This window comes from Camelus bactrianus, chromosome 4 (assembly GCF_048773025.1).
Source record: "Camelus bactrianus isolate YW-2024 breed Bactrian camel chromosome 4, ASM4877302v1, whole genome shotgun sequence".
NCBI lineage: Eukaryota > Metazoa > Chordata > Mammalia > Artiodactyla > Camelidae > Camelus > Camelus bactrianus.
The window spans coordinates 76,360,651-76,382,945 of NC_133542.1; the positions used below are offsets into that span (position 1 = coordinate 76,360,651).

The 22,295-nt window shown below is 60.8% G+C and overlaps 1 protein-coding gene and 1 long non-coding RNA gene across 3 annotated transcripts; one reads left to right on the forward strand and one right to left on the reverse strand.

Moving 5' to 3' along the window:
• Nucleotides 1-3,588: 3,588 nt before the first annotated feature.
• Nucleotides 3,589-9,486, reverse strand: LOC123616676 (uncharacterized). Of its 2 annotated transcripts, XR_012506638.1 has the most exons (4): nucleotides 9,354-9,486; nucleotides 9,143-9,243; nucleotides 7,875-8,654; nucleotides 3,590-4,724 (listed from the first exon to the last, which is right to left on the reverse strand). It is a non-coding gene; the product is annotated as an uncharacterized LOC123616676 (long non-coding RNA). The 2 variants fall into 2 exon arrangements; XR_006724680.2 differs by lacking the exon at nucleotides 9,354-9,486 and having other exon boundaries at nucleotides 3,589-4,724; nucleotides 9,143-9,281.
• On the forward strand, nucleotides 5,055-10,503 carry LOC141577407 (uncharacterized). Its single transcript, XM_074361450.1, has 4 exons — nucleotides 5,055-5,091; nucleotides 5,196-5,309; nucleotides 6,090-8,677; nucleotides 9,211-10,503. Exons 1-3 carry the CDS (start codon nucleotides 5,055-5,057, stop codon nucleotides 7,037-7,039), a joined length of 1,101 nt encoding a protein of 366 aa, XP_074217551.1. The 3' UTR covers nucleotides 7,040-8,677; nucleotides 9,211-10,503.
• Nucleotides 10,504-22,295: the final 11,792 nt, after the last annotated feature.

A 22,295-nucleotide genomic window follows, 5' to 3' on the forward strand; every position in this document is an offset into this window, starting at 1 on the left:
ATGCGGCCTCTTTTTGGTCTTTCCCGGATGGCCAGAAGCCCAGGAGGCTGTCCAGACAGTGGTGGCTGGGGGTGAGCCTGGGTCCCACCTCTGTGGCAGCCATGTGTGGGTGGCGCTGCCTCAGGGGCTGCGGGGCTGGCAGCCTTCCCTCGAGGCGGGCGGGCTCACACCCTGGGCCTGGCGGCCTGCGGGGTGGCACAGCACAGACCCACCACCGCAGGCTGCCTCTCCCGGGTGGAATGAAGACGGGAAGTCTGGGAGGAAACCAGAGAAGCTGGGAGAGGGAGAGTGGCGGGGAAGGTGTGCAGGGGAGCAGAGCTTCCTGGAAGTCTGGGGCAGGTTGGGGCTCTTCCTTGACCCTGTGGGTGCCCCAGCTGTGCCTGTCCCCACAGGCCGCCAGGGCAGGTGCTCCCCAGCGGGGGCAGCCAGCGTGCCTGAGAGCTTGTCCCTCTCTCTTTATAATGCACCTCCCATAAGTGATCTATTTAACTTAACCCTTCCAACACCCTAGGACGTGGGCCTCTTCATCGCTTTCTGTGGGGCAGCCAGCCCGCACCCTCTCCTGCCTGCCGCGTCCAGGCTCTGGGCTTCCAGGGCTGGACCAGGTGGGTCGGCAGGGGGACCTGGCAGCTCACTTGTCACAGGCTGGAGAGAGACAGGAGGCAATGTCTGGGGTCCGGCCCGGGCGAGCGTTTCATAGGTCATGTTTCTCAATGTAAATTTCCTTCTTAAAAAATTTTTTTGATTGAGGTGGAATTCACATATCAAAATACTAACCATTTTAAAGCGGGCAATTCAGTGGCATTTAGCACATTCACAATGTTGTGCAACCACCGCCTCTAGCTAGTTCTGAAACACTGTCACCACCCCAAAAGGAGCCCCCCTCCCCCCAGCCCCTGGCGACCACCAATCTGCTGCCTCTAAGGATTTGCTTATGCTGATGTTTGACGTAAAAGGAGTCGTGCCACGTGGGGCCTCCCGTGATGGGTCTGAGTTACATCCGTGTGGGAACACCTGTCAGCGCTGCTGAGTCTTCTTTTGAGTAAAATGGGGGAGTGGAGTTGCTGGGCCTGGTCATAGCTCCACGTGTACGTTTTGAGGACCCACTGAACTGCCTGCCCACATCTCCTTCTCGTGAGGCTGCGTCTGAAACACCAGTGGGCCGGCATTCCGCATGCTGTATTGCCTTTTGTTCTCACTCTGGCGCTGAGAGGTAGGTACTAATGTGATTCGCACTTGCAAGGCGGGGAAACAGGCTCCTGGAGGTCGGGTGGCCCGCTACCATGCGGTGCAGCGAGGACTTTGGGCTCTCCCGTCGTCGGGCCCAGCCTCTGATCCTGCTCTTCCTTGGAGCGTCTGTCCTGTCCCCGCCTCCTCCCAGAAGCCTTCGCGAGGGCTGTCTGGGAGCAGAGCCCGGTCACAGTTTTATCTTCCAAGGGTAAGCTCCTCGCAGGCAGTGAAATTGTGTGCTTGGCCTCTGTGGGCCCCCCTGGACCATGCACACAGTAGGCGTTTTACAAATTACCAAGTAGTGACTCTTAATGGGCTCCCCAGGCTGGTCTGGTGCTGATCCCGGGCTGTGGCCGTGGCCTGGATAGACTTCAATTTCTCAGCAGTCGCTGTGGGGGGACCGATGCCTGCTGGGGTGTTCTGTGAACTGTGGGTCAGCCGGCTTCTCGATCGTCTTTCCGACTTAAAGGAAAACTATGCGCTTGGAAAATGAGATGCTGCCAGGAGAGCCCAAGTCGCCTACCTCTCTCCTAGAAAAACAGATCATTATTTTCCTTCCCTTTTCTTCCCGCCCTTAGCAGAGCAGATGTTAACTTTCCAATAAACGGGGGAAAAAATAGATGAGAGACATTTAGCAACCCATAGCTGTGTGGACCAGAGTTATCACTCTGATTTCAACTGGGACCATAAAATTTTATGAGCTGTTAAGCTGTCCTAAAACCCCTTTAACACACTAGCTCGAGTGCCTGAGATCACCCATTAGGGAAAGTGGGCCACACCAGGAGGGCTTCTGCTACCCCACTCAGTTGTGCTCAATCAATAAAACTTTTAACTAGCCATGTTGCTTTGGGCGGATTATGCGGATCTGCTGGGAATGGGCCAGCCAGTAGTCCTGGACACATCCTTGAGCGTGGCTGTAGCCGGACAACAGAGCTCTCAGCTGGGCCCGTCCCCGCCGAGCCTTCCGGAAGATTCTCCTTGCTTGGGCCTCCATGATCAAGAGGTGGGTGTGGCTGGGAGGGAGGCGGGGCCCCGAGACCAGCACGTCACAGGGACGCTTGCCAAGAAACCGGCAAGGAACCCAAGGGCAAGACCCCACTGTGGGGCAGGAGGTCGCGTCTGGACGGTGGGCATCTCACCAGGGAGCGCTGTGGGCCCCTTGGGAGTGGAGAGGCCCTCCTCTGGGCTTGACCCCAGCCAGAAGACTGTGGGAAGGCAGCCATCACTACGCAGGTGGTGCTCAAAGAGGGGATGGGGGCCCAGGGAGGTGCAGGTCAGTGCGGTCTCTCTGACCCTCAGTCTGCCTGCAGGGCCGTCTACCTGTGTCTGGTCTGCTGGCCACCCAAGCTGAGAGGCCCTGGGCTGGGCTGGTGAGAGGAGGTCCGAGGCCCAAGGGGCTGCCCGGCTGCTGGACAGAGGGGGAGGTGGGCAGGGTGAGTCTTGGATGGAGGAGAAAGGATGCTGAAGCGGGGCCCTGGGCTGGGTCTGGCTGTGTCCCTTTACCCCGTCGGTCTTCCCAACTTGGTTCTTCCCTGCTTCCCCGGGGGCAAACGAGAGACTCCTCAGGACCGTCCTGGGGTGAGGATGACCATCCATGAGCCCCATGCCTGCCCGTCCCGTCCTGCCCACAGACGACATGTTCGGGGGCCCAGGGACGTGACCTTTCCTCCCTACTCGGCAGCCACGGTCCCCAAAGCCTGGGTGCTCAGAGTGGCCGGGAGGCCTGGCCTTGACGGCCGTCTGCGGGGCCGATCGGAACCCTAACCTGTTGCAACAGTCCGGTTGGGCAGTTCTTGCAGCGAGCCCTGCCCAGAGCGTGGTCTGCGCGTCCGCGGCCGCGTCGGCGTGGGCGCCTCTCCCCGCCGCTGCTCACAGGCTGCTCCGTCTCTGCCTCTGTCTCGGGCCGGCTTCCCTGCGACGCTCTGGCCCCGAGGTCAGGGGGGCTCTCCTCCCAGGCCGGCAGCCCAGCCGCTGTGGTGCCTCCCAGCTGGGAGGGGGCTCGGGTCAGAGGCTTCCTGGGGCGGCCCCGGCGGACGGGCCTGGGTCAGTTTGGATTTGGGGGGGTGTCCCGGGGCAGCGTCAGTGTGCAGACCAGGGCAGGAGAACAAGCCTGCCGTTGAGAAGTGCGCTCCCCAGACGCCAATTAGCCTGGAATTTGGAGGCCCGTGGCCTCCCCACCGCCTGGAGATAGGGCCTCGGATCCACTCCCCACCAGAACTCTCCTGTGAGTCCCATGACCGGGAGATGCTTCCGGGGGCCAGAGGGCTCCCAGCCTCCCACTCTCGGCTGGGTTGGGAAAGAGAGGGGTCTGGGCTGCAGGCCGGGCCTCTGGAATCCTGACCCAGTCCTGCCGTCAACTCCAGGAGGGGCTGGTCAAGTCACTCACACTGTGGGCCTTGAAGGGGGGGGCAGGATGAGCCCCCCACCTTGAAGTCCGGGGTCTTTGGCTTAAGTATGACTTCTAGGAGCTCCATATAAATAGTGCTTTATTTCCAGGGAAAAGTCACCCGGCTACTGGCTCTTCAGCCATTTTCACTCTAGTCTGAACCAGCTGCTCAGACCAGCTTGCGTGCAGGGCTGGGCGGGGTGGGGCACGGGCACGGGCACCGGCCGTTGTGAAGAGGGGAGTGGGGCAGACTGGGAGGTGCCTCGCGGTGCAACAGCACATCCCGGGGGTCCCGGGGAAGAAGATCCAGGAGAAGGAGGTGGTGTGACTTTAATTTGGGAAGCTGAGTGGGGAAGGAGAGGCCGGCGCTGGAGAGGAAGCCTGTGTGTGATGAGAACTTTCATTCTGGGGTAGTGGGGAGCCAAGGAGGACTGTGCAGTGAGGGGATGGTAGGCTGGCACCCATGTTTTGGGAAGTTGACGCCAGCAGGCAGTATGTGAGGGCTGGACGGACAGATGGAGGCAGAGCCCTGAGCTCTTAAATGTCCGGTGAAGCCAGTGAGAAATGCCAGCAGTGAGGTGGGGGCTTTGGACTCTCCCTGCCCTTTGGCCGAGGTGGCAGTTTGACTCGATGGCTTTGCCACGTGGAGCCGCCCCAAAGCTCCCGCCACTGCCACCTCCGCCCCCTCAGATGAGGCTCTGTGGGGAGGGGGAAGAGGAGGACATTTGGCTGCCCCAGGGCTTCCGGAAGCTGCTCCAGGAGCCCAGCCCTGTGAGATGGTAGCGGGGCCCCCAGGAAAGGGCTCTGGGGCACGGGGGTCTCAGGATCCCAGGTTCGGGCCAAACCCCGTCTTTGCTGCAGGATGTCAAGCCCTCAGTCCGCATCTCCCAGGCCCCAGAGCCCCCACGTTGATCCTCAAGTGTGCACGCCCCGGGCCCCCACGTGGCAGGGCCTGGAAAGCCCCCTTGGGCAAACGCTGATCACGTCCCCTTTGAACCCCTGCCGGTGGGGAGGGTGGGCGCACCAGGCGTCAGTAGGAAAGGAGGGCCCAGGCTTTCTGGGCTGGGGGTGCTTCCTCCCTTCCCACTGCAGGAGCAGATGCCAGCGGCTGGAAGAGAATTAAGGCTCATCAGGTACTGGGTGGGCCTGGCACCCTGCACGCACACGCCTAGGTTCATCCTCACAGCACCCCTGGTGGGTCAGGACCACACACACGCCCATTTTACAGAGTGGGACACTGAGGCACAGAGACATCAGTCTCCGGACCCTGCCCACTGCCCCTGCTCTCTTCCTCCGGGCGACCACAGCCCCTCCTCGAAGCATTACCTGGTGTCTGGAGCGGGAAGGAGGGAAGCTATTTCTGCCACCCCCCCCCCCTGCCAGGGGCTGTCAGCTCTCGCTGGGCTTCTGTGGCCGGGGTGCTGCTCCCCCAACCCCCATGCCCTTCTGGCCGCCCCTTCTCTGCGATGCCATTGGTTCCCCAGAGGGCTGTTCTGTGCTTCTCCGTCCTCCTCCTCCACACCCAGCTGCCCGTTTCCCTCTCTTCCCTCAGCAGCCCCCCTGGGGTCTCTTATTGCAGGAGCTTCCTCGGGGATCCGCACACCCCGCAGCATTAATCTTCACACGCTCTTCCGTGGGGGCGCCCCGCCCCGGCAGGCTCCCCTCAGCTGGTACTGGTGCCGCTCTGTACCCGGTGCCACAAGGGCTTTGCCGGGGGTTCGAGGCGTGCAGGAGGGCGGGGGTCCCGGTCCCGGGCAATCAGCCCACGGGGCTCCTCAGTGCGGGAGGGCGGCCCTGCAGACAGGAGCCCCTTCCCCGGCCCTCAAGAAGGAGGCAAGGGCGCTGGGTGCAGGATAAGGGGCTCCGGGTTTGGTGTGACTACTGGGTGCAGTCACCGGGGGGCCTTCTGAGGCAGGAGTGGTGCCGGCTGGGCTCCTCCAGAGCTCGAGGCTGGCACAGAGCCTGGGACCCTCTCTCTGCTGGCTGAGTGACCGACAGAGCTGGGGTGTCCCTCTTACTAAGACGTCCCCTGCCCTGGACCCCAAGGACCAGGACGAAGTTCCAGCCAGACCCCTCCTCCTTTCACGGATGTGGGATGGGAGGACAGAAAAGGGACTGAGGAGCTGCATCTGTACCCTCCCTCTGAACCCTCCCCCATGCACCTCCCCCTCCCCTGCATCTGCCCCCTGCCCCTCCCCCATCCCACCCCTCTATACCCTCCCCCTACTCCCTACCCATCCCCGCTCCACATCCTCCTGCACACATCTGTGGATTCCCCTCTCCCACCCCCAGGACAGGATGGACACTGCACTGTCCCAAGAACACCCACTCCCTTCCCTGCCTCACCCACCTGTCCTCTCGCTGCCTCTGGGAGCTTGGGGGCCTTGTTCCCGCCTCCCTCCCTCCCTCCCTTCCCGGGCTGAGGGTTGATAGCCAAGTCCTAATGACCCAGCCATTCGGCCCTTGGGGACAGGAGGAGACCCTGGGCTCAAGGCCCCTGTCCTCTGTCCATCCACTGACACCTCAAGTGACCTCTCACAGCCACGCCTGGTGCGGTCGTGGGAAGCGAGGCCGTGCGCACCCTACCAGGTGACTCTGGCCTTCGGGGCTGTGAGAGTCGGTGCCTTGTGGACACTGAGGACACCGAGGGGAGACCCAGCCAGGCCCCCGGGGGAGCGCACAGTCTGCGGGAGGAACACCACGTCGTGGCCCAGAGATTGGTCCCTGCGAGGCTGTCTTGGCAGCGTGGCTGTGTCACCAGTCCTCACCCCCTGCTTCACCCTGTCCCAGTCTGGCGGGGACAATGCCTCCTGCCTTTGTCCCTTTCCTGGGAAGGGAGAGGGCCTGCCGGGCGTTAGCAGACCCCTCAGGGCCAGGACCAGTGCTGGACACAGGAGAGGGGCTTCTGCGCCTACAGCCGGCGGGGGCTGGGGAGCTCAGGGCGTGGAGCCCCCACCCTGCCCCGGCCCCCGCGCCCTTTGCTGCCTCAGTTCCCCGGGGCGGGGCGGCGGCACAGAAGCCGCGGTGTCTCCCTCTCTCCCGGGCACTTTGGAAAGTGTGTTCCTTTGGCCTGTGGTTTCTGAGTGGTTTGGCTCACAGGTACCCAGAGACTCAGCCGGCGGGGAGTCCCCGTGCCAGCCGCGGGCGCTGGCTGGAGGCCGCTGCTCTGCCCCCCAGGCTGCCCGGCGGCTTCGGGCAGGTATTCAGGGAATTGGCTGTTCCCGAGCTGCCTGGCTCCCCAACCATGCCGGGGACAGAGTGGCTTCTGGCTCTGACCCCAGAGCCTTGGGAGGGGTTTGCAGCACTTGGCGGGGAGCCGGCGGCAGTGGGGACAGGTCCTACCGGGCATCGGGCCTGGGGACACCAGCCCACTCTCGGGCAGGGACGGGCATCACATGGGGCCAGGCAGACAGGACCTGGTGACCTTAGAGGGATGTGCCCTCTCTGGGATTCAGTTTTCTCCAGCCTCACAGGGTTTAATCGTTCACTCAGCGGGCTCTGAGCACCTACTGTGTGCCTGCTCCTGGCCCACCCTGCTTTTCCTTGGGGTCCCTGCCCTCTCAGGCCTCAGCCTCCCCGCTCCCCAGGCTGGCCGATGCCCCACCATGGTCCCAAGGCTGCCGTGTTTCTCCCGCAGCGTGGCGCCTGCCTCTCCGGCTCTGCTTTGTGCCTGTCCTGTGGCGGGCGCCCCTCCAGCACCCAGCCCTGAGTCGAGCCGACTGCCCCGTCTCCTGGCTCCTGAGTGACGGGGCGTGGTGGGGGGCTGGGCTGTGGGGGAGCTGGGGGAGATGATTCCAGGAAGAGCGACACCCTGCCTGCTCCCCAGGGTGAGGCTGCCGGTCCCAGTGCACTCGGAGAACAAGGCCCGACTTGGCCGCACTCCTCCAGCCCACGGTGCAGAGGTGGGGCAGGCAGCGGGGGGCATGTGTTTCTGCTGTAGGCACCTTGCCCCCCTGCAAGGGCTCTCGTCCAACTTGCACAACCGTCCTGGGATGGAGGTGCTGTTCTGCCCATTTTACAGATGAGGAAACTGAGCCCCAGTCCAGAGAGCAGGGAGTGGCTGAGCGGGGCTCTATCCTGGTCTTTGTCGGGAAGGTCAGGTCTGGCGTCTGAGGCCCCCTCCCCCAGTGCTCGGGGGAGCTCCTGCGGGGCTCCCGTGCCCTCAGCACCATCATTACTGCGTAAAACACCCCTGGCGGAGCCCATCATAGTGTGTGAGCAGGTCCAGGCCCCAAGGCGTGCTCCCCGCCAGGCTCACCTCAGCACCGGGTTCCTGCCCATGTCGCAGCTTCAGACGCCAGGGCTCCCTTAATTAGCTCCCTGGGGGGCGGGGCTCCTGGCTCCCTTCCAAGGGAGGCTTTACCCTGGGTCCCCTCCAGCTGGGCTCCGACGGAAGAGCTGTGGCGGGCAGGAGCGCTGCTGCGCTCTGTGTGTGCAGACACACCTGCCCCAGCCGCACACACAGACACGGGGGCAGCCCCACGGGCACCGAAACACCCACAGGCATTCACACCCTTGAGTTCAGACCCAGAGGCGCGGATCCAGGCGCACCCTCGCCGGTTGGGCGAGCACGCGGCCCCACATCTGCACACGCGGCCCCCACATCTGCACACCCAGGCTGTGGCCCGGACCCCAGGCACACACAGTGACCCGTCACCATACAGACGCACCCGGAGCCGGTGGGGAGCAGCCTGGATGCCCTCCTCCCGCCCACGCTCCCCTCCCCAGCAGCTGGCCCTTCTTTTGCAATTCTTGCATTTATTTCACAGTCCTTTGTATCGGCAGAGGCTTTCAAAACACTTTGGGCTTGTTTACTGAGCTGTGCGAGAACACGCTGTCTCCTTTCCAGCTCAGCCTTCCAGCAGGATCAGGAACGTGCCCGTCTCTGCGCTGGGCCAGCTGCGCGGGTGCCAGCGGCGGCCCCCCTCCTTAAAGGGCCAGCTGGGCTTCCCCGCCGTGCGGGACGGCACCGGCTCGGACCTGGGACTGCTGACCGGCGCTCGCACCCCCGGGGCTGCTGGCTTCCGACGCTGGGTCCCTGGGGACACGGAGCATTAAAAAGTTGAGACGGGGAACCAGCACAGGGGGGCCTTGAAAGCACCCGCTCTGTCTCTGCAGACCCTTGACTGTTCTGCTGACAGAAGGCCCCAGTCTATCATGATGACCTTGTAACCGGGATTTGGGGAGGGACCCCTGGGCACCACTGCTCAGCCGCTCCCTGAAGCAGGACTGGAGTAGCGAGGACAGTGGGGCTTTATCCTCTGCTCCTGCCTGGAGGCCAGTGCCGGCTGCCTCCCCCGCAGCCGTGAGCCCCCATGGGTAGGGCCGGGGCCGGGCATCCCCCGCCCCCAGGACCCGCCCTGCAGACGGCTGCGTCCAAGGTGCTGGAGCCCACAGACAGGCTGCTTCAAGCTGCGTGCAGGAGGGCTGAGTCCGAAAGAAAAGCAGAGCCACCCGGTGGGAGGTGGGGCCCCGGGGACCAGGCCCCTGCCCATCCCCGGGGCCGGTTGTCATTTGGAGGCTGACCTTTGTCTTGTTCTCTCACATGGCCGCTTCCTGGATACCCTGCCCCTGCCCGGTGCCGCCTCCTCCAGCCCCGCCAGTTTCCAGCCTTTACAACGACCACCCTGTGGCAGACAGCACCCGTCATCGGAAGACCGCTGGGCGGCCCACGGACCTTTCCCCTCATCCCTCCTTTCTCCTGGACCTGCCTCCCCAGGACCCACTGCCTCCTGACCTCCTGGCCCATTTGGACTTCAGCTTTGTTGCTGGATACAGCTCCACTGCATGCAACTTCAAGCAAATGAAGTGAGGCCATCTTACTCCTCCAAGGCCTGAGGAGGTTTGCCAGGGACACACACACGTCAAGGAAGACAGACAAGAGATGGGAAAGCAAAGCCAGCCCCAGGGGATGGAGTTGGGACGCCAGCAGAGCGACCATGTGGCGGGCCCTGAGGGCAGTGCTGGGCCACTGGCAGCCAGGGCGAAAAGGGAAACGTGACTGAAAAGAGGGTCTTCCTGTTCAAGAAAGGAGCCTTCTGTGACCTCGTTTACTGGAGGGTCCTCACGTCCAGGCCTGGAGGGACAGGCACTCTGAGGAAGGTGCAGCCCACCCTTCTTCTGAGGCTCTGTGTGAAAGCTGAGAGAGGAGCCTGCTGAGGGGTCAGCTCGTGGGTATCTACCTGTCAGCAGGGAGGAGCCTGGGAGCCAAAGCCCTGCCCAGGAAGTGAGGGCCGCATGGAGGGTTGGGGATGGGACGTTTTGAGGCAGAAGATTTTGGGGCCCCTGATCTGGAGAGCCTGGGCAGACTGTGGCCCCGCCCGGGAGTTAGGGGCCCTGGATGAACCGGCAGGTGACAGCGGTCATTGTGGCTCTGGCCCCCGGGGGGCTACAGCAAGGGCTGGGGGTCCACCTGCAGGATGTCAGTGGGCAGGCTGGCTTCGGGCCCCGGCCTGGACACTAACTGACTGAGGCCTCAGACAACTCCTGCCCCGCCCAGGCCCCCAGGTCCCACACCTCTGGCTCGCTCTAAGTCATGCCTGGGGACACGGGGCACCACCTGCCCAAACGGCCTCCCTCGCCCCTCGCCCACCGCCACCCCCTCCTTTCCGCGGACCTCACGCCCCATGCGGTTCTCCCAGGGCTGTTTACACAAGGGGAGAGCCGGCCTGGTGTGGCGTGTCCTTGTCTCCTGAGCCCGCACGGTGACGCCGGGGACGCAAGGCCAGACGCCAGGTGCCTCCCCCTCCTCCCCCTGGCAGGGCAGGCTCTCCACCCCCGTCGGCTTGGTGGCTCTAGGCGTCCCCTTTGCCCGCCCGCCCCCATGGCAGCTTTACTCTTCTCATCTCAAGTGCGTTTTCTCTCTAAAAAATTGCTCTGTGTCTTCACATTTGGAAGGGAAACACCCGCGCGTGCCAGGCAGGCGTGGGGTGGTCCCAGGATGCTCTCAGCCCCCTCCTTTTGCCTGAAGGTCTGGGGCAGGGTCTGGACTGAGTGGAGCCCCCAGTTCCCCAGCTACAGCCGGGCCTGGTCCGTGGGCGCCAAAGACTCTGGGACAGAGGCGAAAGGTCTGCTCTGGCCCAGCCACATCCCGGGACTCAGCCTGGAGGCAGCCTCTCCGATGTGGGGCCCAGCTGTCCAGGCATCCCGCCTCCCAGAGTCCTGGTGTGGCTCCGGCCTGTCCTGGGAGCTGGGGGGCCGCCCTCCCCAGCTCCAGGGGTCCTGAGCAGTGTCGGTACTTGAGGGCCGGACATCTGTGCCAGGGGCTGTGGGAACAAAAGCAGCCATGTCTTTTGGGAGCTGGGACCTGAACCCTCCGGCCGCTCCTAGGGGTAGGCGCTGGTGGGGGCTGTGGGAACCGGGACAGCCCAGGGGCCTCGGGGCAGACAGGCCCGTGTGGGCCACCAAGTGGCTGCCTCCCCACGCCTCTGTTTCCTCCCTGGAGGGGACAGTGGCTTGCCCAGCGGCCTCCAGGCTGGGGCAGACCGTAGAGTGGGGCACAGCTGATGACACCAGCAGCACTCCTGTTGGGGAGATGGAGGGGCTCCCTCCCAGGAGACGGAGGACACGGAGAGGCCCAGCAGACCCCGCAGGGCAGGCTCCCCCCACCCCAACGCCGTCTGCCCTGTGCCTGTGTCTTGGGCCCCAGGGCCAGCCTGGGACGAGCAGAGGCTGCTGTAACAGGCCTCCTCCCTGGCCGCAGCAGGCCCCTAATGGGGCAGTGCTGTGTCCCGGCCAGGCCATCCGCGCACAGGGCTCCCTCCCGGCGCTGCTCAGTGTCCCCTCCCCTAACCAGGTGGCGTGGGACCCTGGCTCTGGAGCCAGATGGGCACTGTCCCTCGGATGCATTTCCAAGGCAGGGACGCTCAGCTTCAGACCAGGCAGATGGACACTTCTGGGGCCTGAAGAAAATCAGAAAAGCAGAGCTCCTCCTGAGCCTCTCCCCACCCCACGTGCTTCTCACAGAGGGGCCAGCGCCCGCACGGGGGCCCTTCCAGACAGGGACTGCCCCCAGTTACAGGAGATGGGCTCTGTCCCCTCTGGCCTGGCCACCCTGGTGACCTTGGAAATGAGCATCACGGAGCAAGGATCCTCCTTGTCTGTCTCTGGAGCCCTGACCCCTGGTCCTCTCCTGCTCCGCCTGGAGGATGCGTCCGCTCTTGGCTGTCAGCCGGCGGGATCTTTCTAGAACACAGATCCCACTGCGTCACTCAGGTCCTGCACAAGCTTCCACGTCTCCCCCTCGTCCTCTGGAGGATGTCCAGGGGACCCCGGGGACCCCACCTGGGCTGACTTCCTGCCCCCGCTCTCCCTGCTACGGCCACACCTCTGCCCCTTGGTGTAAGCCCCATTGACAGCGTCCCTGCCTCCCTGTCTGCCCATCACACTGCACTCTCCTCCACGTCCAGCTCAGCCGTCCCTTCCCCGGAGCTCCTGTCCTCGACAGAGACCCGCCCCCAGCCCACAGCCAGCTCACCCTCCACAGCACCTGCTTTCACTCCCTCTCCCCACTTCACTTCACCTGCTGTGGCTCCCGGGGGCCCAGGTGTGCGGGGCCAGGCCGCCTGGCCTTCCTGCTCCACACGGGGCTGCTGCACTGCAGCCCCGTCGAGGGCAGAGGCAGTGGTCAGGGGGCCTCAGGCTGAGGGTCACGGAGGACTTTGGGACACACCCCGAAGAACCCCCGCCAAGTGGACATGTCTGCTCTCCCGGCCTCGTTTCCAGGGGTGTGAACCGGAGTGGGCCTGGGGCTGGGGGGGTGGGGGGTCAGAGGGCCGTGGCCAGGAAGCCTGTAGCGAGCCACGTACTCACGTCATCACCACGCTGGTGAACCAGCCAGCGCCACCCAGATCCCGTCCCAGTGGCGCTGGGACCTCGGGGAACCTCTCAGCGTCAGGAACGTTCTGGGGCCGGGCCCTGCGCTCGGCCCACGAAGGCCTCTGGCTGTGGTTCTCAGCTCAGCTCTGGGAGGTGGGGGCTTGAACCTGGCGCGGACGAGAAGCCACCCCCGGCGACCGTGGTCCCAGCGGCCGTGCCCCTCCACTGTGGGTGTCCCAGGCCCTGAGGGTGGCAGGGCCCCCGCTGATGGTCACTCTTGTGCCAGGCTGGGCGCCCGTCTTCCCAGACCCTGGGAACCTCTCATGGCTCATCTCCATGGCCTCCGCACAGCCCTCACCGTGGGTGTCTGTTTACTCCCGTCCCTATGGTGGTGTCCCGGGGGACGTTCCAGGAGCACCCAGGCACCCTGCTCCTGGAACACAATCTTCCTCTCTGAGGCCTCTCCTCCTGCCCCGCCCCCCTCCCTCAGCAGGAACTGGGGAGCCCAGGGCCTGCACTGGGGGTGAGGAGTGTGTCCAGGGCCTCGAGGATGAGGGGCTGTGGATTCTGGGCTGGACCCTGGCCCTGCCCAGGGCTCCCTGACTCCTTCTTCTTGTCTGCCCAGCTCCCTGGACCTGCCCCTATTCCTTCCCCAACTCCCCACCACTGTCAGTCCTCACCCCTCTCTCCCAGCCTCCTCCTCAGTCTTGCCCACTTTCCCAGTGCCCTGGAAGCACACCTACCCCGGTCTCAGCCTGCGATGGTCCAGTGACCCCAGCCTGGAAGTGGGGCGCCCATCTCGGCTGGGCCCAGGGAGTGAATGTGTTCTCCAGCTGGCCTTGTGCTTGGCCTGCCTGGTCGGTGCAGGTGGGGCTGTGAGGGTGGGGCACCTGGGAGCTTTGTGGGTGACCACTCTTGGCAATGCCAACACAGGCGGTGACACATTGCTTGGTTTCCGAGTCACCGAGTCACTATGGTGGAGGGAAAACAGGTTTGTGGCAAGTCCGCAGGAGTCGGACACTGCTGGTACCAATTTGCGAGAAGGTGGGGGACCCTAATTTTCCCCCAGAGCATGCGCACCCACGCCTCTGAGGCTGGCCTGCGTGGCCCCACTGGGGCTGTTCCCACAAGTGTCGGTGTGCCCATTCAGCAGGCAGGTAAACTGAGGCCCAGGCAGCCTCACAGGAGAGTGTCTGGGCTGCAGCCACCTGCCCAGGGCTTGGGCCTCGAGCTCCTGGGGTTACCGCTAAGGACTATTCATCCTGTGGGTACTTTGGGCCTAACTGGCTGCACACCCTCCTGCCCTGGACCCTTCCCCACAAGCTGCTGCATCCCCAGAAAAGGTTCGGCCTGTGGGGTCCCCGGGGAGTTTGTGCCGGAGCTGGAGTCAGCCCGGGTGCATTTTGCCCTCCACACACTCCCCCTGAGCACTGGTGCCTGGCTGTTGCGGTGAGACTGCGGGGCTGTTTCCTCCGGCTGTTTCCTCTGCCTGTTTCTGATTTATTCACACAAAGCTCATCAGAAGCCCGTCCCCCATCTGACGGTCGTGCTCTGTCTTCTATCTGGGAAACAGGAAGCTGTGAGTTTTGCCAGAAGAAACTAAAGCATCGGCCTCGGGCCATCTCCCTCGATGCTGACCTCTAGGTTCAAGCGGCCTCAGGATTAGATCAAGGCCCCTCCTGCCCCAGCCCCCCAGAAGGAGGTGGGGGTCAGGGAGAGGGCTGCACTGTGGGGCAGGGGTCTGGGCTCTGCCGGGGCTCCCGCGGAGCCCGCTGGCCACTCTGGGCTGAGTGCAGTCATCCGAACGAGGTGCGGTCATTGAACACCCCTGGGCGCCCTGGCCCCAAAGCAAGGCTGAGCCCAGGGATGTGCCCCTGGGTGCTGCGGCCACGTGTCCTCCTGTTTGCCTGCATCGCTGTGCGTTGCCGTAGGCGTCCCCCTGGCACACAGAGGATGGCCAGAGCGGGGGCCCCCAGGGAGGCTGGCGGTGGCCTCCGGTCTTAGCCCTCAGGTGTGGAGTCCGGGAGCAGAAACAAGGGTTACCTGTGCATTGCAGACGGGAGGTCAGGCTCAGGGCGGCGAGGTGACCTGCATCGGGGCATAGGGCGGGCTCGGCACAAGAGCACAGGGTTCCACAGGAGAAGGGGCGGTGTGGCCTAGGGGCGCCTGGTGGCTGGGGGTGTCCCCATGGCGGTGGGGGCGCTCTGTGGTGCGCCCTCCGGATGGGCTCCAGGGAGGAAGGGCTGAGTCCCGGCGTCTTGTGCCCCTCATCCCCCACATCGCGGGGCTGTTCTGGCCCAGTGGGCAGAACCCCCAGGTGCTGGATTCAAATCCCACCGCCCCTTCCCAGTCCCCATTGATTGGCTGGCTGCTGCCGCCCTTCTGAGGAAGGACACGGGCTCAGTGAGGTTGAGGGTCCAGCCCAGGGACCCTTCAGCCGGTGGGGGGGGGGTGGGCTTGCCCTCCATGGAGAGCTGCCAGCTGCTGGCCCTTCCTGGTCTCCACCCTGACCCCTCTCTGCCCCACACTCCCTGACTGACAGTGGCTGGGGAGGACCCTCTCTGGACGGTAAGCACCCGGGAGAGGCACGGGCCGGAGTGTGACTGTTCCCGGGACAGGACCTTCTCCCTGGTGGGGGTGGCAGGGAGGGGCTGCGGGGTGGGTCTGACCAGGCCTCCACCCCCCAGAGGAGCCCTCCCCCTTCCCCTCCAACTGGGCAGCCGCTTTCTCCCCAGGGTCTGCCCCCGCTGCACCCTCCTGGAGCCGCGGCTCGGGTCCGGCCCTCTCCGTGCCAGGCCCTGGGCTGCCGGCCCCGGGAAGCAGCCTTCTAGGTGTTCTGGGTGGGGCTCCAGCAGGGACAACTTCCTCCTGCTGGAGGGCTGGCAAGCCCAGCTGGGTTATCACTCTGCCTCAGTTTCCCCTGTGACATGGGGATCGGCAGCCCCCATCATCTGTGCCCCAGGGCCGAGGGGTTGGAGTCAGAGACAAACCTGCTACGCTCCCGGGACAGCGTCCCGACAGGCCAGCATCTCAGGCGGGACACAAGGACCCCGGAGACAGAGAACGCCCCCCGGCTCTAATCCTGAACTTCAGTCCCATGCGAGGCGAAGCCAGCTCACTGTCCAGGGAGTACCTGCTGTGGCCACGGCCGGCCCCCAGGCGGCTGCCACGGTGCAGGCAGCCGTCAGCGCCGTTCCTGGTTTGGAGACTTCATTTTATTTGTTTAGTTTATTATTTAAAGGGTTTTTCTTTCAAAATTTTTTTTAAAAAAGTGAAAGAGAGGAGTAGGGGCTTCTTCCTGAACCACCTGCGGGTGGAGCTTGGGCAAGCCCACCCCCACCCCGCCAGGCCCTCCCAGGCTGGGCTGCCCGTGCACGGGGACCCCGCGGAGCCCTTTCCACGCTCCTCCTGATCTCATCGTGGTTTCCGCTCGGCCACGGAACCGCCCCCCCCCAGGAGGACCGAGCGTCCTCGCCTGTCCTGATTTCCCTCTGCTGCTGCGCCTTTGAGGTCTGTGCGGGGTTAGAGGCAGGGCACTTGTGGGGGAGCTGGGGCGCCCTCCTCCTGGGTGGGCAGAGGCTGAGAGTGCGGAGCCTGGGGAGCCCCCGAGTCACGAGTGAGCCGAACCAACAAGCCAGGCTCCAGGGAGCGGCTGGGCTTAACTAGACCGCAAGCCGGGAGGGACTCCAACCAAGGGAGAGCGCCACTCCTAGCGGGTGGCGGCACGGGTCCGGCTTCCCGGCTCCGCTCAGCTCAGGGACGGTGAATCAGGCGCCTGCCGCGTGCGGGACTTGGATCAGCATCGCCCAAGTGCAGGCTCCGTATGGGCGGCGCCAGAAGGGGGGCCCAGGGGGCCACAGAGTGCAGCACGGAAGAGGGGACCTCCGCTGGGACCGAGGCGGGCTTCGGCAGTGACGAGCCCCCTGGACAGCACGCGCCCCGCCTCACCTCCGGGGTCCTCCTCCCCAAGCCCGTCGTCCGCCCCCTTTAAGGGACATCTGCAGAAACCTGGCCAGCCCTCCTCAAAGCTGCTCGGCTGGCCAGAAGTGAGGAAAGTCTGAGAAACCACCCCACCTCGGAGGGGCCCGAGGAGACGCGACGCCCGAATGCCACGTGGGCCCTGGGGGGCCCTGGGACAGAGAAGGACGTTAGGGGACACTGAGCAAGTATATCGCCGTTGGCTGACCTGTCGTAACTGACGCCCCATGCAGACGCCGGGTGCCAGCGATCGGGGGAGCTAGGTGCCAGGAGGTGGGGGTTCTCTGTGCAGCCGCGTCAGGCTTGCTGCAGATCTTCAACGAGTCTATAAAAATAAGGTTTACCAACAAAAAGGAGGTTCCAGAGCCGAGAACATGTCAGGGGGTGGCGCATGGTGGGGACAAGGCCCTGCAGCCCTGTCCCAACATAGCTCACGTCGCCGAGGGATTCTGCGGGGAAGGCCAGTGCCCCTTTGCCTGACCCCGATTCCCGCCCTTGTTTGGCTGTTGAATGCCTTCCGCACATGGAAGCCCCACCAACACGCTGACAGCCGGTCCTCCGAGCCGCGTTTGGTGAGCAGCCCCGGACGGGGTGTTGGAGCATTGTGATCAGCTGGGCCCCCCTCCCCTGTCCCGGCCCTTCCAGGTGGGCAGAAGGGCGGACAGCCTCCATGGGGGTCAACCTTGCCCCATCCCACCCCGTCCTCTGTGTTCGTGCTGGCTGGGCTCGGCGGCAGGGGAGGGCGAGGCTCGGGAGGGAGGGTTTTGGACACAGACGGACTGGAATCAGAATCTCAGGGGAGACCTTGGTAAGTACCCAGCTCTCTGCTTAGCATTTTACCCGTATCCTCAGATTGAATTTTCACGTCCTAGTGAGGCCAGTGTGACTGTCCCCACCTTTCAGGTGTACAAAGCTGTGGCAGTGGTGGCAGGACTGGGAGTCCCAGCTAGGTCTCTCCAACTCAGAAGCCCAGGCTCTTAGCCAGTTCTCCCTGCCCCTCTTGGCGTGCAAGGATGGCTCCAGAAACAGCATCTTCCCAGACGCAGTGAAAAAACCCAATGGCCACGTGCCCGTGTGTTAACTGCGTCCTCTCCGGGGCGTGGGGCTGGTGGGGCAGCGACACGCTGTAATTCACACACTGGGACTTGCTCAAACTTATTTATTGTTGTTTTTACAGTGAGCATGTATTTCCTTTATCATCGGAAAAAGTCGTTCCACTGGGGGAAGGATGTTTGAGTCAGCCCGAGGCAGTGGGGAGGGAAAAGGCCCTCTTTCCATCCCCTCCCTGCGAGAGGGTTTCAGAAATCCACCCCTGGAATTTCTGTTCTTTGGGAGAAGCTTGAAACTCAACAAGAGCATCTTTGTCCCTCTGGGCTTGCTGCCCGAGCCGGCTCTCTGGAGCATGGGGCAGGAGGGGCCGTGAGTCCCACACACCCATCCCAGAGGGATAAAGAGTGCCGCCCGCAGGCGTCAGCTCCCCTCCTGCACGCTGCTCTCAACCATCCCGAGTGCTTTCAGCGTTCGTGTCTCCAGGCCACTGGATATCCCAGTGGCCCACAAAGGACAGTATTAGTGACCCCACTTAGGGGTCGAGGAAGCCAGGACAAGGCAAGAGAGCATCCAGGCTGGGGGGGCGGGAGGCCTGGGTGCTACTCTCTGCCTGGCCGTAAGCTTGCTGGGCGACCCCAGGTGAGAATGAGCCGTTATCCAGTCATCAGCCGCCAGGGGCCAGGCAGGACACCAGAGCCCACGGCAGGTGGCTCACAGAGAGAACTGAGTGTAGGGAACCAGTCCCAAAGGTGCTGGAAGGGCAGAAAGGCCAGGCAGGAGGGAGAGGAGGTCAGCAGGGGCCAAGGTGTTCCGGGGTCCCCCATGGTCTCCCGTGGAAGACGGGGCCACCTGGCTGTGATGTGCTGCCCAAATCCCCATGGCAGGGTGGAGGTGCCCATTTTCCAAGCTGCTGGGAATGGTGCCTGCTGATGGCCTGGAGCTGAGCACCTCTCCAGAATTGCCTCATCTGAAAAGGGCTGACTTGCCTAAGTTTAAGCCTGGTGGGCAAGGCAGCGTGAAGTCCCAGTCCCCTGGAAACTGGAAATGACACCATAGAGCACATTTTAAAGTGGGATTTTGGAACCAGGCAGAGGGTGCAGGTGAAGTAGGGACAGATCCTGGCATGTGATGGTGGTGCGGCCATTGAGACTCTACCTGGTGGGGAGGTGGGGTGGAGCACTGCGCTGGTGGGTGCAACATTTCAAGTGTTTGAGATCTGGGGGGAGAAGTAGTGATTATAAGGACTATGGGTTTGGATGCGATTACTGGCTATTGTCAGTGGACGGGAGAAGCACGGTGAGGGCCTGAGATGAAGTGTGGGGTGCTGTCAGCAAAAATGGCAGAGAAGGAACTCTAATTCTGCCCCTTTATAAAGCAGTTTTAAAAGGGACAAAAACTGTAAGCAACTACTTTTTCTCCCCCAGAACACTAGAAATCATCCAAAGGCTTGCAGCAGCCAGGGGAATACTTACTTAAGAGAAACAGCTAATTCTCAGTGAGCGCAGTTCATCCGATGGCCTGTTAACCCAGTCCCACCACTGCTCTTCAGCTCGGCAGTGGCTGTGAGAATAACAGCCCACGTTCCCAATACTGGAGAAAGCAGAACAGGCCTCATTCACAGAGTCCTGACTAATTATGTGTTCTGATGCGTCTTGTGCTCTCTGGAAGGCCAGCTTCAAAGCTTGTTTGCATTTCATCTCCCTCAGAATTGGCCTAGGGCTCCAGATGTATGCTGGGGCAGTTACTGAAAACATTTTCTGAGTTCTGCTTGAGGTGATAGAGAACAGCTGGGCAAACAACAGACTAATCACAAAGTCTGGGAGGAAAGGCTGGGAACGAGACGCCCCCAAGGGGTTTGGAGAGCTTGGACTCGCTCCTAGGGATCTAAGAGGCAAAGCACGCTTCCTCAGGAGAGACCGAGTGGGCCCCGAGCTCTCGCCTCCTGCTGGCACTCTCTGCAGAGGCAGGAAGTGAAGGCTAAGGCAGAGTTGGAAGCTGCCTGGCTCAGTGTTGAAGGCTTGGTCCCAGAGCCCTTTGGCAAAGACTGGAAGGTTCCCCCCCACCCCCGCCAGGCCCTTAAGGAAATCTTTGTCCATCAGTAGCTGACCATATGCTAACAAAACAGAGATTTCAGGTTCACATACGACAATCACACAGACGTTACAGAATTAGTTCCAAAAAGTCACTTAAAAAAATTCCAACAACTGCAATCAGTAGCAGCAAAAACAAACCTTGGGGAGAGGACAAAACCTGGGGCCCAGAATTGCCACATTATAGTATTCAAAACGTCCAGTTTTCAACTAGAAATTATAAGGCATGCAAAGAAACAAGAAAGTATGGTTCATATACGGGAAGAAAGAAATCAGTAGAAACCATCCCGGAAGAAGTCCAGACTTGGGACTTTTAGACAGACTCTGTCTGAGCAATTTAAAATGTGTCCAATGAGCTAAAGGAAACTACGTCTAAAGGACTAAAGGACAATGTCTCATCAGACTGAGAATATCGACAGAGAGATAGAAAATATAAGAAACAAACGGAAAGTTTGGAGTTGAAAAGCACAATAACTGAAATGAAAAAAGCCACTAAAGTAGCTCACCTGCAGAGTGAGGAACAGAAAGAGTCAGCAAATTTGAAGATAGGTCACTTGAGATGATCCGTTCTGAGAAACAGAGAGAAAAAGGAATGAAGAAAAATGAACAGAACCTCAGATCCCTGTGGGACATCATGAAGTAAACCAAAATACGCATAATAGGAGTTCCAGAAGGAGAGAAGAGAAACAAAGAGGAAGAAAGGACGTTTGAAGAATAGTGGCTAAAACCTTCCCAACTTTGACAGGAAATATATATTTTTTCATATCTAGGAAGCTCAAAGAACTCAGAGATTCACACATCGTAACCCAACCTTCAAAAGCTAAAGACAAAGTGAGACTCTTGAGAGCAGCAGAGGTGACGCACCATGCACGAACAATCCTGAATAAGACAGCCGAGGACGTGTATTCAGTTTGCACCTTATTCCTAAAATATCTGATTTAAAAGATAATTGCATGAAATAATAATTATAAATCCAGGCTGATGGGCACACAGTGTATGAAGACACAGTAAGGATGACAGTGATGGCATAAAAGTAGGGGGTGGAGATACATGGGAGCAACATTTTTATGTGCTATTGAAAATCAGTGATATTAATCTAAACTAGCTTGTTACAAATTAAGATGTTAATTGTAATCCCTGGGGCAACAATGGGAAAGTAACTCAAAATATATAGTAAAAGAAGTTACAGTGAAATTAAAATGGTACAGCAGAAAATATCTATTTATCACAAGTGTGGGCAGTGATGGAGGAACTGAGAAACAAAGAAGACATACAGAAAACAAATAGCAAAATGGAAGTGAGCTCGTTCTTAAAAGTAATTATATTAAATGTAAATAGGTTAAAACTCTGCAATTAAAAGGCAGAGATTAGCAAACCGGATAAAATGACAGGAACCAATAATGTCTATCTACAACAGACAGACTCATTTCAGAGCCAAGGACATGAACGGGTTGAAAGTAAAAGAATGGAGGAAGCTATTCCATGTAAACTGTGTTCAAACGAGGGCTGGAGTGGCTGTACCAATACTAGACAAAGTTGACGTCGGCACAGAAGTTGTTATTAGAGACAGCGAAGGAGGGTGTAGTGGTAACAGGGTCAATCCACGAAGGAGACTCAATGATTATAAACGTATACGTACCTGACAACAGAAGACATGCAGCAAAAAGTGACAGAACTGGGAAAAGCGGACAGTTCAACTACAATAGCTGGAAACCTCAATACTCCACTTGCAAAAATGGATATAACAAACGGAAAAGCGGCGAGGAAATAAAAACTTCAACAGAACTATCCACCAGGGAGCTTAACTCCCTGGTGCCTGTGGAACACTCCAGCCATCAGCAGCAGAATGCGCGTTCTTCTCAAGTGCGCGTGGAATGCTCTCCGGGACAGACCGCGTATTACAGCATTAAACAAGTCTCAGTGCATTTTAAGGGATTGAAATCATACCAAAAAATGTGCTCTGACTGCAAGGAATGAAATTAGAAATTAAAATCAGAAGGAAATTTCGGGAATTCACAGATATGTGGGCATTAAACAACACATTCCTAAATAACAAATGGGTGGAAGAGGAAGACGGGAAACAAGAAAAAATACTTCAAAAAGAATGCAAACAAAAACAGAACATACCCAAACCACAAGGGATACGGTTAAAGCAGCACTCAGAAAGAACTGCATAGGTAAACGCCTAGTGTGAAAAAGAGCTCAAATCAATAACCTCACCTTCCGTCTTAAGAAACTAGAAAAGGAAGGAGAAGCTTTACAACAGAGGGGGTCTGGCTGCGGGCATCCGGCCGTGGCTGTGCCCGGCGCTGCACCCGGCAGCTGCCGGCCCGGGGACAGACGGAGCAGCCTCGCGAAGGCGCCGCTGCCTCTGGCTTGCAGACGCCCCCTGTGAAGATGGCGCGCATCCTCTGGGACGCGTGATGCTGCGCCCCCACAGGCAGAGTCTGGGGGCTGGGAGCCAAGGCTTTCTGTAGGAGGGGCCCTACTCACTATTGCTCCCAGTGACCTATTTGGGAAATTTTTATTTTCCATCCCCACAACTCCAGCTCTGCGGTCTACGAGTCCTGCTTCCCAGAAGGGGACACTTGCACCAGGGACACCGTAAGAATCCCATTAAACATGAAGTCATACCTGCCACCCAGTCACTCCAGGCTCCTTTTTGCCAAGAGGCCATCCTGGAAGGGGTAAGTGGCCTGGAGCCAGTCAGGAGGCAGCGAGCCTGACCGTCTGGCCGTGAGACC